Here is a 16061-nt window from a genome sequence, read left to right as displayed (position 1 = left end):
CTTAATCCACAGCACCACAAGCTAAACTGCTGGTTTCCATTCAAGTCATCTGGAACCCACTGATGGTTCCACTCACAAACACGTGTATACCTTTTTTCCCAGGCTGCTTACATTGCAGGAGTTAGGTTGTACATGTTTTTGTGTTACCGTGCTGCTATCTTAACAATCACAGTGTATTTATTATACCCAAGAAGAAAGTATCCTGTTCTGGCTTATTTCTAAATCACGGCTACCAGGACGACCTACTTACTGTCCAGTGTTCAAGGCCTCACATGCTAACTTTGTGGATTTGAGTAGCTATTTTCTGTTCTGTGTAGCCAAGGCTCAGGAAGTTGAGGCTCACAGGTAGTTTTGGGGATGAGGAAGATCACAATGTGTGTAGGGTATAAGAAAGCCGCTCTGTTGCACGCGCACGCGTCTTGTCCAGGTCCTTGGTTCTGCTCTATCTGCACTTCTCTATCCTCACCCCTCACCTTTCCCCAGGCCCACTTCAGGTAGTGTACTCACACCTTCAGGGCTAATTCCTGTTCTGATGGAGGGCGTCCCCAGGCTGTGTTAGGTCCTCCAGTGACGTCTTCTGGTATTGTCTACCAACTACTCAGACCAAGTTTCATAAGCGAAGGGTGCAATGTTCAACCAGACTGCCTTTCCTTCAAATGCCAGCCAGTGTGTGGCGGGTGGGCCTCACCATTGCTAATGAACTGGCTGGCATGCTTTTGCTCAGGTGGAAATTCAGTAGGGGAGGAAAAGCTTCCGTGGAGTTGGCAGTTCTAAAGTGTTGACAGCTTCTTAGCTGGGGCTTACTGATCTGGAGGTTTCTAGTTCCAAGTCCCCCGAGAACTGGAGATCTAGGGTTTCAGGCCTTGCAAACCAGATAGCTCTGACTTCTGATTGCCAGCAGCCCAGCACTTCTCAGCTAGTAAAATCCTTGGCCCTAAGAACAGGCAATGGCGGCAACACCTTTATTTCCCCTAAGGGCCTCAGACCTTGGGACCCTCATCCCCATCCAGTGTTACAGCCCTGGGGTCTCGGGTGTCAGGATCCTCCTCTAAGGTGTGGGTGTTTCCTGGAACTCTGGCAATGACCAGAGGCAGCAGTTTCCCACCTTCGTCTCTCCACAATGTTCTACTTTACTTTCGGCTTCTGCTCTCTGTCAGCCTATTCCTCGCTTGCTGCTACTGCCACAGAAGGGTGGTGGTGTGGGCATGGGCACCACTGCCCATCACTCTCTACTGCCACCCCTCTAGTTGCTAGCTGAAAAGAAAATCAGTTGGGAGCAAGTAGCCTTTCTTTTGGGTCTAATGTTGCCATGCTAGGCACCAGTACAAGGCAGCATCTCTTGGCTGACTCAGAAATGGAGCTGTCGGGTGTCTGGTGCGGACCTGGAACCGCAGCTGCCAAGCAAGTGGAGACTGCTGGGGCTTGCTGGCTGATTAGAGAAAACGCCAGCCCCAGCTTCATGGGGTGGTTGCAGGTTAGCTGACCCCCTGGTTTCTCTGCACATACATTTAAAAAACACAACCTGGTTGTGGGGGAGGAAAAGGGGTGAAGTGAGTGCTTGCACTAATCATAACTCTTCATGCAAAAGAAGCCTTGTGTTTTGCACTAACTCTGGAACACGAACGGATGCTTCTCACCCTAGCCTTGGTGGAAAGTCATCCAGAGTCCACTCCTGGCTCTTGGATAGTAAAAAGTTCGGTACAATCGCTCTAAAGTAGCCTCCCGGTGCTGAATCGGTCTTCAGCAACAGGCAGCTACACCGTGTCCTACGGGTAGCAGGGCTGTGTTTAAAGAATGCGGGCGGCTTCACTTCATTGACAGAAAGTCCCAGAACGGTGTCTACAACAAAGATTCATGGAAAAGTCCGCGCGCAAACACCCATTCAAATAGCATTTAACACTGCTCTACAGTGTTCATAGTGCTCAGCTCAGATCCAGCTCCCCGGAACGGCGTGGGTCCCTGCAGTACAGATAGGTGGAGTTTGGGGCATTCCCCATTATTAGTTAATTTCACTTAAAATGTCAAAGAATTGCTACACTTGGATTACTGACAATGACAGCGCAAGAGAACAAACAGTAATCACCCCTAGACTGTTTTTTTTTTTTTTGCCTTTCTACTTCCCTCATAGGTTAACTTCTTTTGTTTTGTTTTTTTGAAGAATTACTCCATTTTTCTTCCCCACGACCTAAGATGGGGCTACATCCTAAAATTATTTTGAAATCAATTACTGTGTCCAAGTTCGACCACAGCTCAAAAAACAAATCCAGCCAGGCCAAGTAGTGCGGGCCGAGGTGGGAGGATTGCAGGTTTCAGGCCAGGGCAGACAGTCAACACAGCAAGTCCCAGGCCTGGCTAAGTCACAAAGGGAGAGACCGGCTCAAAAAATGGAAAAAGGGAAGGCACGCTCTTCAAGTCGCGGGCTTCCTGATGTGCACCATGGGGCGGGGTGCTGTGCTAGCAGGCTCGCACCTCCGTCCTTCACCAGCGACGATGGCGGACAAAGACTCCTGACTCAGCGAGTCACCACCACGTGCCGCCGCCAGGCAACTGGCCGTGCGGAGTGGAGGGGGGGGGTTAGGAGACGCGCGTGATGACGCACGAACCCTCCCGCAGTGCGCGCCCCTCCCCCAGCACGGCCGGCGCGGGCGAGGCCGTCTGCGCGTGCGCACCAGGCTCTCCGCGCAGGCACCGCCGCGGACGCCCCCGGGAGGGGCGGGGTAGGGAGAGCGGGGGGGTCCTGTGCGCCGGAAGCGCTCTCGCCGGGCCTCTTCCGTCCGGACGCGGGGCGGCGAGCGGCCGGCGTGCTCCGAGCGCTCGGAGCGAAGCGCTGCCTGGCGGCCCTCGGTGGCCCCGGCCCCGGCCCCGGCCCGCGCGCGCCCCCGCCGAGCGAGCGGACGAGCGAAGATGGTGGGCCGCAACAGTGCCATCGCTGCGGGCGTGTGCGGCGCCCTCTTCATCGGCTACTGCATCTACTTCGACCGCAAAAGGCGGAGCGACCCCAACTTCAAGAACAGGCTGCGAGAACGTGAGTGGGCCCGCGCGTCCCCGCTCTCCGCCGCCCGACCCGACCCCCGGAGGCCGCTCCGGCCGCGCGCTGCGCCCGGGGTTCCGCCCGTGTCCGCGGGCCTCCATCTTGGAGGCGACCTGGGCTCCATCTTGCAGGCGACGGGATGGAGGCACGCTTGGCTCCCGGGAGGGGTAGTGTGTCCCCTCCCACCCGTCTGTAATTTTATTTTATTTTTAAGACGGTTCTTTAGTCCTGGGTGGGCTGGAGGTCATGGCAGGCCTCTCGCCTTAGCCTTCCAGGTATTGTCCCAGGCATGAGCCGCCACCTCGCCCAGCCTCCATTAGACTTGTGGGCGGTGTGTGCGTGTTTGAGACCGGGGCCTGCTGTGTCGTTGAGGCTGGCCTGAATCACTAGCCCGCGCTAGCCTCGACCTCGTGGCGCAGCCGCCATCCTTCAAGCTCCTCGAGGGCTGTGATAACAGTCACGAACCATCCCTACCTCCTTCACTGTTGGAAGAGATTGTTTGTCCCGTGTGTTTCCTGCAGTTTGGAGGCTGGCTTCGAACTCGTGCTGCCTCCCATTGCTGGCTTTACAGACGGGCGCCTCCACATGGCTAAACCAGTCCTTACCCCGAAATGGTTGCCTCCTATGTGTGCGCAATCGTTCGCCAGAGCCTCAATCCGCAGCGCGGGATCATCCTTGCATTCTTAAACCCTCTTGGCGGCTTCGCTCCGGTGCTTCCAAGATATGAGTGAATGCTAGAGAAAGTGCGGGGGAGTCCAAAGGGCTGCGCTCCTCACGTGGTTCAGCCTTATTTCATACCTGCGACATCTTTTAAGAGGTTTGCCGGGTGGAGATAGCTAAGCGGGTTAATTCCTTTGGAAATCTTAAGAAAATGGTTTTTGGTTGAAGAAATCGTAAATTGTCATTTCAGGGAAATTACGGTTGTTTGGGGTTTTTTGTTTTGAGACTGGTACTCCATCTGTAGACCAGTGTGGCCTCGGATTCAAGAGATCAACCTGCCTCTGCCTCAAGTGCTGGAATTAAAGGCTTGGGGCACAAAGCCCTGCTAGCCTTGTTTTCTGAATAATCTTACCGGCGTTTCCTTTTTACCTTTCTGGTGATTGAATCCACGGCCTTTTTCAGACGCGGTCTTCCAACACTGCCTCTCCTACGATACTACAGATCTCCTACGATCTGTCGTAGCCACTTTGTGTTGTTGGTGGGTTTTTGTTTTGTTTTATTTTGTTTTTTTCTGGTTTTTTCCTCCTAACATTAGCCAGAACCTAAGTGAATTAGTAACTGCAGCTATGGCACAAAAAGCACGAAGGAATCCACACTTTCGGGATCTCTAGTACCTGACAATGCTATTAACGAATGCTAAAATTTCCTAAATTTTTGCATAATAGCGAGTAGTTCCAGTCTCTTTAAAGCCATCCGCAGTTAAGTGAGTCTTAGGAATCTGAGTAGTTGATTTTGACCCTTTTACATCTGCAGTAAAAGGCTAGTTTCTCACGTCGTTTTCTTTTTGATATTTAATGAAAAGGAGCTTAAATTAAGTGTTTGATATTAGATTAGGTGTCTTAATCAGCTGACTTCTGTAAGCAGATGATCCTCACTCCCCCTCCCCCCAAGACTTGAGCATCTAAATGGTTGCTGTGCTGCTTTCAGGTGCATTCATTCCTGTGTCTGCGCTGTGAAAGATGCTCCATTATGCTCCATTCAGGAATACATTAGATGGGCGACTCGGTACATGTTAGATAGTGTCTTGGATTTGGGGTGTGTCTGAACTTTCATTTTGCACGGGGGTTTTTTGTTTTTTGGGACAAGGTCTCTAATCCTTTTTTAAGGTCCCTAATCCTGGCTGTCCTTGAGCTCTGATCCTTCCTCCTCCCCAGCGCTGGGAGTGCAGGAGTGCACCACCTCTGCCACCCAGCACCCAGTGGATATAGTTATCGCAAGTTTACAAGTGTCATTTGAGATTAATACCAGCAAATAAAAAGCAAGGCTTGATTCTGCTGATTGGATGTATACCTTGTTCCCGATGTGTTTTTCCCAGTCTGTCATCACCTGTCCCCTTGTATGATACCATGCCCATGTTAGTAAGTTAGATGGCTATGGAAAACTAATGGAGTTCATTGTCTTTATTTTCCCAAAATTCTGGTTTAGAACATTGTATTTTTCATTGCTTATTACACAGTTTTGCTTTGTTTTCAAGGTACTTTTTGTCTGAATGGTGTGTGTCTGTACAGGGACTGAGGGCAGGAGATCTTGAACACCTGCTCTCATATTGTAGGAATTGACCAACAGGTCCTTTAGTCATGCGCTGAGTCTTGGATTCATAGAGTACTTTAAGGTTTTCAGAGACTTTTCTTATTTTATTCTTTGTTAGATTTTCCTTTCTTTTTTTCTCTTTTTTTTGGGGGGGGTGTTGGAGACAGGGTTTCTCTGTGTAGCTTTGGAGCCTGTCCTGGAACTAGCTCTTGTGGACCAGGCTGCCCTCGAACTCACAGATCCTCCCACCTCCTCTGCCTCCCAAGTGCTGAAATTAAAGGCGTGTGCCACCACCACCTGGCTGAAGTTAGATTTTTCTAACTTAAAATTTACCCAGTTAGTGCATAGAGAGAGCCCTTCACTTGGGCCACCTAGTTATTGTCCAAGTCATGGTATTAAGTGATTGTTACTTTCTAGGTATTGAATATTTAACTGTGGGGTGCTAAAAAGGCAGAATATGAGCCTAGGCACTCTTGCCAGATGTTTGCATCTGTTAACTCACAAGCCTGCTGGAAGCCCCGTAGTTGTGTAGAAACTATTATTAGATGAGTTTGAGTGAGGGCCAGGTTGCTGTACCTACTGTAGTGTAGGTCAGCACAAACAGGGCTGTGGTCCCCACACACCAGTGCTTTCTTATGGAGTACACCATTACAGAGCAGTGGAGTAGCTTTTAACTAAACAGCCATAGGCAGCAGAATGCATTTTGGAGCACGACCTCTTACCCTTTTCTTTTATGGCCAAATACTACTGGGACCTTGGGACCTTGTTGCACGCCTGTAATCCCTGCGCTTGAGCTGGAGCAGAAGGATCTAGAGGTTAGGAGCCTCGACTGGTAACAGATCAGACCAACCTGGATTCACAGACCTTGTCTCAAAAAAACCCACTAAAGTCAGATATTTTATTTTTACAAAACCATGCTGCTTAAGACTGTCAGGTAATTCTTAAAAATAGTAAAGCTAGAATTCAGTATAACTCAGTAATAAATGCTTAATTCTTTTATCTTGAAAAGGGAGCTTTGTTTTGCTGGGGTGCAGCTGTTGGAACTGTCTCTGTCCTGTGAATTGCTAGACCTGGTGACGCAGGGGTAAAGAAAGCTGCTGTCCAGAAATGCCAGTCCACTCACCACAGACCAGGGCGGCAGAAGTTCTGGGGTTAGAAATGTTTGTGAATTAAATGGTTGCTGAGTAATCAGATGTGTTGATCGATTTGACGATAGCCAAGTGAAATTTTATTTAATTTTTTTGTAGGAAGAAAGAAACAGAAGCTTGCTAAGGAGAGAGCTGGGCTTTCAAAGGTAATAAAGTGGTCTGTGTGTGTTTGTAAGAGCAGGTTATCCGGGCCTGCTAAATTTTCTTTGGTGGTGGTGACAAATATCTTACTGGAGAAGCAGCAAGATTGGGGGGGGGGTTCTCTAGGGATGTGGGCACCAAGAGGTAAGTGTGTTCTCAGCCACTTCAGAATGGTTAAAATGCAGCATTTGAGTCCTTCCTTTGGTGTCCTTGGAAAGAGCCACACCTGGAACCCTAGTGTGGAGAGAAGAGCTCAGGCCAGGCATCCTGGGCGGCCCAGTGGACTGTCTACAGTGTCAGAGGGAGCTCTGTGTATCAATCCCAAAGCTCTTTAAAGTTTTTAAGCCTATGGACCAGAACTGTGCCAGGTTCTGATGGATTTTTTGAAAAAAATCGTAACTTGTAGATTATAATTTCCTTTTGGGTCCTGTGTTACTAATTTTCAATGACTACGTAGGGTGTTTTTTGTTTTTTTTTTTTTAATCTACTTGATTAAAACTAGCCTGGGATGTGTCTGAACTGAACAAACGCAAGTTCACGCTACATGTCGCTTTCCTTCTTGCTGACATTACTTCTTTGTAGAACATGAACTAATGGATCACGAATCATTCTTTTAGAAGCTCATTCATTCAGGCAGGAAAATGATCCGTAAGTGTTAGGCTTTGTTGTTTTGAACCAGATGAGTGATCAGCTTAGCCGGCAGGATATGGTTCTAGTGAATTGAAGCTGGGAGCTGTTGTTTTCCTGATATGTCCAGACTACTTTTCCAGGATGTTGGATACATATGGGGAGATAAGTTTAGATTGTGTGTAAGTGTGAGAGGCTGACGGGAGGTGTTACTTCAGATTGGAGAGGTAGAGTTGGACATTGTCTGCCTGGCAAGCTCTCTACCACTGAGCTGTGCTCTGTTCCTGTCAGTTGTTTATGGTTCATTATAAAAACGAGAAGTCACTGAGATGACAGCAAATGCAGTGAGTCTGCTGTCACCTCTCAGCGGTGTGTCTGGCAGACCTGGGGTCCCCCTGAGGCCACCCTGGTAAGGTCCTGTAAAATATAAAGAGGACTGGGAATATAGCTCAGTAGTAGAGTGCTTTTGTAGTATACAAGGGTCCCTGGGTTCAGCCTCAAGTTCCAGCAACAAATGAATGGATGATAGTGCTTGATGGCCACAAAACAGCATTGTATAGATGATACAGATAAATAATAGATTTGTATACATATAAAGACTATGTAGAGTAGATACTTGTACTTTTTAGCTTTCTTAGCTTTTTTTTTAACTAAGTTTTTGTTCTTAGAATGGGTGCCCATTTTGTTTTTGGTGTTTTTCATTGTTTTACTTTCGCAGGGCATTTTGAGACAGGGTCTCTGTGTGTGTCCCTGCTGTCCTGGAACTCTGTAGACCAGGCTGGCCTTGAATTAAAATCCGCCTGTCTCTGCCTTCTGAGTCCTGGGATAAAAAACTTGTTTTAAACCAGTGTCATTTTTAAATTTCATTGGCATTCCGTGTGTTGGTTGTATTCTCGGCTTAATTTCTAAATATTCCTTTTCCAGTTACCAGATTTAAAGGATGCTGAAGCTGTTCAGAAGTTCTTCCTTGAAGAGATACAACTTGGTGAAGAGTTATTAGCACAAGGTAGTAGTCATTCCAGGATTCAGAAAGTAGAGTGAATTATTCATCTTGATAAAAATTTATGACAGGATTTTCTTGCATAGTTGATGTTAGAAAAAGGATTCTAAACATTTCAAGGTGAGTTTCTAGGTGCTTCGTACTAAGGCTGACTCCGGAAAGACAGACTGTGGGTTGCCATTGTGTGGCACTGTGTTTTAGGTGAGTCTTAGGCTCCTGTCCTCTGTCACAGAGCAAGTGGAGGATGAGCTAGGAGAGAGCTTCACTTTTACAGGTGACTCTGAAGTCGTTTAGAGTGTGTGTGTGTGTGTGTGTGTGTGTGTGTGTGTGTGTGTGTGTCCATAGTGCAGTATAGATAGTGACTGAGTGAATACGGTGCGAGTTTGCCAACACTCACCTAGTCATCAGCAACTCACCCCCACCCCCGTGTTAATTTACCTACTTGGGCTCACTGGGTGTACTGAGGTTCTCTAAGGAACACAACCAGTAGAATGAACACACGCATACACACGAGTGGTTTATAGGCTATGGTCTGACTAGTCCCAACAATGGCCTCTCGTCACAGAAAGGCCAAGGATCTGTCCTAGAGAGCTGCCAGTTTTCAGTTCACACTGTAATCGTGAAGTATATTCTAACACCATCGAAAGGCTTGGGATAGCTGACTTTGCCGGTGAGAGTGAGGGCAGGCAGAAAAGCAGAGCTTTCTGTCTTGTCTTTGCGCTGCCTCCAGGAGGTGTGGCCAGGATTGAGGGTGGGTTTCCAACCTTAGATAGTCCCACCAAGAAAAATAACTCAGATGTGCCCAGCTGCTTGGGTTTCAGTTAATTTTCCAATTAGTCTAGTTAACAGCCAGAGTAGTCATCATAGCAGGTGATCCTAGCATCTCATTTCAGATCTGATCAGTTACATGGTCCAGAATTTAGATACTTAATTACTTTGGGCCTCATTTATTCAATCACCTGTCTTGAAAGATGGTTTTGTTTTGTTGTTTGGTCTTATCTGTTTATCTTTTTCTTCTTTCTGAGACAGGGTTTCTTTGTGTAACAGCTCTGACTGTCCTGGAATTCAATTTGTAGACCAGCCTACCTCTGCCTCCAAGTGGTAGGATTAAAAGGCATTTGTCAACCATGCCCAGATATTAAATATCTTAATAGTTTTTTTGTTTTTTTTTTTGTTGTTTTTTAGAATTGGGCAACATTTTGTTCTATACTGTAGGGTGTGTAGTGATATTTTATTTGTATAAGTACAACTTGCCTTAAGGGCAGAATGCAAAGCTAAGCCACTAGAAGCCAGAGTGGTGGCACACTCGGGAGACAGAGACAGATGGATCTCTGTGAGTTCAAGGCTACCGTGGGCTATGAAAGATCAATCCAGAAACAGATCAAGGTGTTGGTGGCTCACACTTTGAATCCTAGCACTAGGGAGGTGGAGACAAATTATATGGCTGGGTGGAGAAAGAAATATAAAGGGGAAGACACAGGACCTCACCCTTTCAGGGTGAAGATTTGGTAGAGGTAAAAGGTCTCTCTAGTGGCTGGCTGACTGCTTTGCTCTTCTGATCTGCAGCTTGAACTCCAGTATCTGTCTCTGGGTTTTTATTATTCATGCTACAGGACGGTTCCCATTCAGAACTATTTTTGAAGTTGTTGCTGTCATTAATAAAATTGGTATTATTTCAAATTTTACACTGGATTCAGTTAGAGTTCAATTTCATGCATAATGTATATTGTGTTGTTTGTTTTATGAGAGAGTTATGGTGGCGATCATCTTTTAACCCTTTTAAAATTCAATGTGTTTGTGGGAGATGCATGTGAATTCCACATGTTGGTGTAGGGTCAGGAAAACTTGGAAACAGTTTTCTTCCACTCTTAGGTCAGGCTGGGGATTGAACTAAGGTATCCAAGCTTACTTTATCTTTACCTGCTGAGCCACCTCACAGGCCCCAACTTCTTACATTTTTTTTTTCCTAAGAGAAGATTTCACCAAAAGTCAGAGGTGTTCCTGTATTCCAATAACTAGCAAACTTATTCCCATACTTTTCCTAGATTAAAACCAATTTGAAGAAAACTAGAAGAACAGATTTTCCAAGGTGTCCTAGGGAGGCCCAGGCACTGTGTTCTCTGCACCAGGGTGGTGCTTCAGCCTGGAGTGAATTAGTCCTCTGGCCAGCTGCAGTTCCAGCGCAGATGAGCAGAGCTGGTTCAGACGAGGCCTGGTGTCTGCTGAGTAGGAACTGAGTAAGCCAATCCTCAGTCAGCTTCAGCTCTCGTCCCACGGTCTCGTGCGTAGGTTCTCCTGGTGGGCATCGTGCAAGTCAGAGTGGTGGCTGCACATAACCCAGGTGGCAGTGGGCAGCACAGTCAGCTGGTGTCCTGATGGTATAGGTGGGATAGCCATAATTCCCACTAGGGCAGAGATTCAGCTATTTCTGACCATGCTTGAGAGGTCCTGAAGCACTAGGTGCTGGCGCCCCACTCTCCACAGCAGTCAGCTGGTGAAATACGTCCATTTCGTGGGTGCAGGGAAATTCATTGCCAGTTGTTTTACTTGCCCCGATTTGATCTGTTGGTGACTACGTTTTGACGGCCTCAGATAACATGTGGTTCTGTACACTCTTGCAGGTGACTACGAGAACGGTGTAGACCACCTGACAAATGCAATTGCTGTGTGTGGGCAGCCTCAGCAGCTGCTGCAAGTGTTACAGCAGACTCTTCCACCACCAGTGTTCCAGATGCTTCTGACCAAGCTTCCAACCATTAGTCAGGTAAGGAGTTGAAGTGCTTCAGAGTAGCCCATGAATTGGTCTGAGGACCAGATGCTCAGGGGCAAGTTGCTGAGCATATAATATTGGATATGCCAGACCTGGAAATGGTTTTCCTAATTATGCAGGTGAATAGCATAAGATCCAGACCTGTATCAGATGTGAATCATAAGTGTACATGGTTGGTGTTGAGTGTAATAAGGTCTTTACATTTGAGTCCCTAAGTTCTGGACATGCTTTAGCTGTTGTAACTATATCAGTCCAGGAGCCGCCTGGCTATGTCAGTGTGACACAGAATTGGAAGGGGAACCGGCCCTGTGTGGAGTGGGCAGTGAAGAGCTGTTCGCTCAGGAACTGAGCTGGAGAGTGGTACGTGGCAGATCTCATCACTGTCCCCTAGGCCTTACCATCCCAGATTCTCAGTACTGCCACTGGTGCTTGAGCTTCCAGTTCAGGGACTGTTGAGAACAAGGCAAGTCCAGGCCAAAGCAGCCTGGAAGAATGGCATAGATTTGCCTTTAGTATCTAAATTCCCAACAGGTTGTATTACTCTATTACCTTGTTTTTCGTCAGTTAAATGTAGATTTGACGGGGAGGGTGTTAATTTTGGAAGGCAGTATTGCTCCTTGTAATGGTTGGGAGCTGGAAGGGAGATGACCTGTAGAAAGTGCTGTCCTTGATTTGTGTCGGGGTGAAGTCTGTAGATTACTACATAACTGACAAAGAGCATTGTGTCTTGTACTTGATGCATTCACTTGGATTCTGGTGTGAAACTGAAGCTTGTGTGGTGACACCCCAACACCACCACCAGTCCCCGCCCCTCAGCAGCACTGGTGCGAGATTGTGGTGCTGTCTCCATGCCCAGCAATGTGTGAAGTGTGTGATCTGTGCCAGGATGGGGGAACTTGAACAAGAGTTAGTCTAAGTTGAAGTTAGACACTTCTCAATTAATTTTCTTTTTCTTTCAGAGAATTGTAAGTGCTCAGAGCTTGGCTGAAGATGATGTGGAATGAGCCAGATATCAACACTATAAAATCTGTTAAAAATGATTTAACCATTAGCTTGGAAGCTGCTCGGCTCTGGGGGAATAAGGGCAAATGTGCTTGTCATGAACTGTCCTACACTGAAGTCTACCAAAGTGAATATGTGCTTTGAGTAGATCCATTGTCTGTTCTATTTATTTTTTCCAGTGAAAAGTATTTTGATAGGACTTTTCATTTTATAAATACACTGAGTTAACCAAAATATCATGGATTTCGTTTATTCTTATGACATGGAATTCAAATGTAAATACAGTAAGTGGAGTATTACTGAGATAAAAACGCCCGGTGATGAGTTTTGAACGATTGGAAGAGAACATGAAGGATAGTTGGATAATGCCCGTTTTTAAAGACTAGTGCATTTTACTGTACGTCATAAAATTGGATAGAAACATGTGTTTGTGAAAACTGAGCATTAAAATCTTACAGAGACCGTCTCTTTCTGTTTACTCTTGAACATTCCTCCCCGTGTGCATCTGTGACTTAATGTCTTTTGGGCATTAACTCCTAGTATTCCAAGCACCTGGCTGTGGGTAGCTTTGCCTGCTGTCTGCTCATTCAGCTCTGTAGACTGAGAGCGTCGGGGGTGGCTCTTTAGTATGAGGCCTAATTGGTTCCGTTGAGTGTCCAGCTGTTGACTGACGGTTATTTCAGAACAACCAGGGCTTGCACTCATTTGTTTATATTCAGAATTTGCATGTTTGCCTGACTTGGTGTTTCTCAATTAAACCTCGCAGTGGAATAGCTGCTTTGTCAGTTGTTGCTGATGGAAGTGATTCTCTTCCTACTATGTCAGTTAACCAGGAGCTTGTCTGTGGGGCAGTTGTGAAGGTCGACATGTAAAAGTGTTGACTCCCTTTTTGCCTTTACCAGTGAGTGCATCTCTTCAGTCCTCCCGTGGATGACGGGGTGTCATCTGGACAGAGACTTGGCTGAATCAGCAGGGGTGAAGGCCTTGGGGTCTGTGCTGGTATCTGCTCACCGAGCAGCATTCTCAGGAGCAGCTCGTTGGCCTCCATGCCCTAGACTTGTTTGGCTTTCCTCACCTTTTCCATGGGTTTGTTGTGATGGTCATGTGTGCACATAGGAAGAACCTGGAATAAGGCTTAACTAGTTTCTGCCTCTGGTTGGTGTGTACATAATGACTTCGGAAACGAGTTACATGAACTCGTTTCATGTAAGAACCTTGCTCTAGTAGTTTCTGGTGGAATGCCAGACCCGGAGGCACACATTTGGGCCTGTCTATAAGCCCTTGCCAGGCTGTTGATCCTGAGCCTTTTAAAACAGTGCTTTCTAGGTAGGCATGTGTGTTGGGGGGGGGGGTAGGGTATAGAGCCACCCCAGAGGTGAGAATCATGATGGTGACTCGTCAAGACATTGACTTCACTGCCTAGAAAGTCCTGCATCAGCCCAGATATGGATAAGGGGGCCAAAGGGAGGGTAGGATGGGAACGGGACTGGTAGGGCACTGCTGGAGAGGTGCATTGGGTGGGGTGACTCTGGAGAGGGTAGAGATGCAGCCTCTTTTTTTTTTTTTTTTTTGAGGCCAATTAAGTCAAGACTGTTTTAAGTAATCGATGTGGGGCTTCAGTGTTGTCACCTTTGAACACTAGTTGTGTGTGGGAGGACTACTTTCCGCTACAAAAGCAAGTGTTGAACACTCTTCTCGACCCAGGAAGTCTTGGTGCTGGTCAGTGGTTTTCAAGTAGTATAGAAAAACAGTTCAAGCGTTGCCCGGGGCAGCTGGGAATGAGCATGTTACTGCATGTTGGCATGCTGCCTTGGGCAGAGGTGTATTGTTGGGTGCCACTGTTATTCCATGACTAAAAGCATTTTAAATAGAGTTGCCTGGAAGGTGGTGTGAAGCCCTTAGTGTGCATACTTAGGCAGAATCCAGGTGGTGGTGTTTCTTCTGTCTCCAGCACATTCGGTATTTATCTCATTGTCCGCCTGCCTTTATGATGTTGAATCAACCTGTGGACCAGAATATCGAACTTCACTGTTCCTGCTGAAGAAATGAATTTGGTGTATGATCATGACGAGTCTCCTAACAGAGAAAGAGAATTGTTTATTGCTTGTGACACAGCTGTATTAAAGGGTTTGGAGAGCACGTGGCTTGGTGTGTATTTGCAGAACTGAATGTGGTTAATTTTGGTGACTAGAAAGCACACCAGCCCTTTAGGTTAGTATTTGAGAAAGTTGTGTGTTCTCACCCGCCCCTACCCCTTAAAAAAGCCCATTACTCCCTGACTTCCAGCGTGGAAAGTATCCAGATTCCAAATTAAGAAGCTATGCCTTAATGTGCCAGTAGGTGAGGGATTCTGTATAGTAGTCTGGGGTGGGGGTGGTGTCTGGCGGCCAGAGTGATCATAGACATTAGACTGCTACCTCTAAAAGGGACCATGTTTCCTGGTGACCGAGACACCAGATACTTGATGACAATACTTAGTCACTGTTGAAAGTCTGGACCATAACTCAGTAGCATTTTTGAAATATGTTAAAAACAGTTCTCTATAGTCCCACTTGATGGATTTATTTACAAAATTACACTGAGCAGTTTCTTTTTCTACTTTCGGATGCAAGAATTGTGTAATTTTACCATTACCAATACAAGTAAGGTACTGTCTTGTGTCTGTGGGGACCGGGGAGGCACACACAAAAAGTGAAGGCATTGTGAAATGAACCTTTTAAGCTCATTAGTACATTAGGAGTCTGGCAGCAAGGTGAGGCTTCATGCAAAAACTGCCCGAGAATCAATTTTTACCAAGAAGCAAGGGAGCTGGAAGACAAGTTGACCCTGGAGAATGGTTCAGCGGTCCTTCGTTAGGGGGACCATGCAGGTGGGCCTGGCATGTGCAGGTGTGATCTGAATGTTGTGGAGACCACCTGCTGGGCCTTGCTGGGGTACAGGCCCTGTTGCAGACTTCGATGAGTTCACCTGTAGCAGTTTAGGGGGTGACAGTTAACCTCTGAGGGATAAAGCCTTGCAGAGACTGTTGGCACAGTCTGCTGGCGATGCTGTCCTGTGTTAGGGTTCCACTGGCAGAGTAACCCCTTTTCAGTCTCCGCTCTGTCTCCTCTCTTGCCTTAGCCTCTCAAGTGCTGGAGTTGTTGAATGTATCACTCTCCCGTCTTAGGACCCAGCACCTGTTATTGCGTGGTCATCTGTTAGTGCCCCCCATCTGTTGTGGGGGGGCACACTTGTGCTCCCACCATCTGGGTGACAGAATTGTGAGTTGGAGGCCAGCTTTGGACCCTGTGGAGGCTGGAAGGTGAAGGATTTGCATTAGGACAAATTGACAGACTGAACGCATTGGAAGGGAGCTGGGCTTGTTTCACTAATTGTTTTCATTCATTTTGTTTTTCAAATAACTTTTGTGTTGATCCTCTTGTGTTCATCTATGGAATACTTGGTTTACAGGTATGTGCTTACATACCTGTTTATTTAGAACGGGGTCTTACTGTGTAGTCTCCTGGAACCCAGAGATCCAGCTGCCTGTGTCATTTCCTCTTCCACTCCCAAGTGCTGAGTAGGAACTTAATAGTTGTCACTTCGTTCCTCAGGACCCTGTTGCTGCTGGGTCTTACTCTGGATCTTGTCTTGTTCCTGAGACAGCCTTAAGTGGCTCGAAGATGCTGTAACTTCCAAGGCTGGGATCACAGGCATTTGCCTCTGGCTTTGCTTTTCAAGAGTTTTGAGTTTCATTAAAGGGTTGTTTTTTGATTTGGTGTTACAGCAGAATTTCCAGCACTTTTGGAATGATCCTAAACACTTCCACGTCATACTGTGTTTATGTAGTGTTCTGAATTGATTATAAAATTGGAATAATACCAGCTGTGAGATGCTAAAGGTGTTCTGCATTCTGCAGAATCAGATACTCACCCAGAATTATATAATGTAAGCGCATTCATCTCATTCATATAACCTCATCATTTTGAAATAAATACCTTTATGATTTATTACCAGTAATGTTTAATTTGTCTTTCATGGACCCAGTACCTGGGGTCATGTAGAAATTCCTTGGGTTAGCAGGTTTGCCAGTGGGAAAAGTTAAGCTTCTAT

General features: G+C 46.7%; 1 protein-coding gene and 1 non-coding gene across 2 annotated transcripts; both read left to right on the top strand.

Annotated features, from left to right (window-relative positions):
• Positions 1 to 2801: 2801 nt before the first annotated feature.
• On the top strand, positions 2802 to 12455 carry Tomm20 (translocase of outer mitochondrial membrane 20). Its single transcript, XM_087900629.1, has 5 exons — positions 2802 to 3025; positions 6529 to 6575; positions 8122 to 8203; positions 10819 to 10961; positions 11927 to 12455. Exons 1-5 carry the CDS (start codon positions 2905 to 2907, stop codon positions 11969 to 11971), a joined length of 438 nt encoding a protein of 145 aa, XP_087756755.1. The 5' UTR covers positions 2802 to 2904; the 3' UTR covers positions 11972 to 12455.
• LOC125410619 (small nucleolar RNA SNORA14) lies at positions 3707 to 3840 on the top strand. Its single transcript, XR_007235124.1, has one exon. It is a non-coding gene; the product is annotated as a small nucleolar RNA SNORA14 (small nucleolar RNA).
• Positions 12456 to 16061: the final 3606 nt, after the last annotated feature.

This window comes from Myodes glareolus, chromosome 22, assembly GCF_982192425.1.
Source record: "Myodes glareolus chromosome 22, mMyoGla1.1, whole genome shotgun sequence".
Classification (NCBI taxonomy): domain Eukaryota; kingdom Metazoa; phylum Chordata; class Mammalia; order Rodentia; family Cricetidae; genus Myodes; species Myodes glareolus.
The sequence above is the reverse complement of the archived record's forward strand: the minus strand, read 5'-3'. Positions and strand labels throughout refer to the sequence as shown.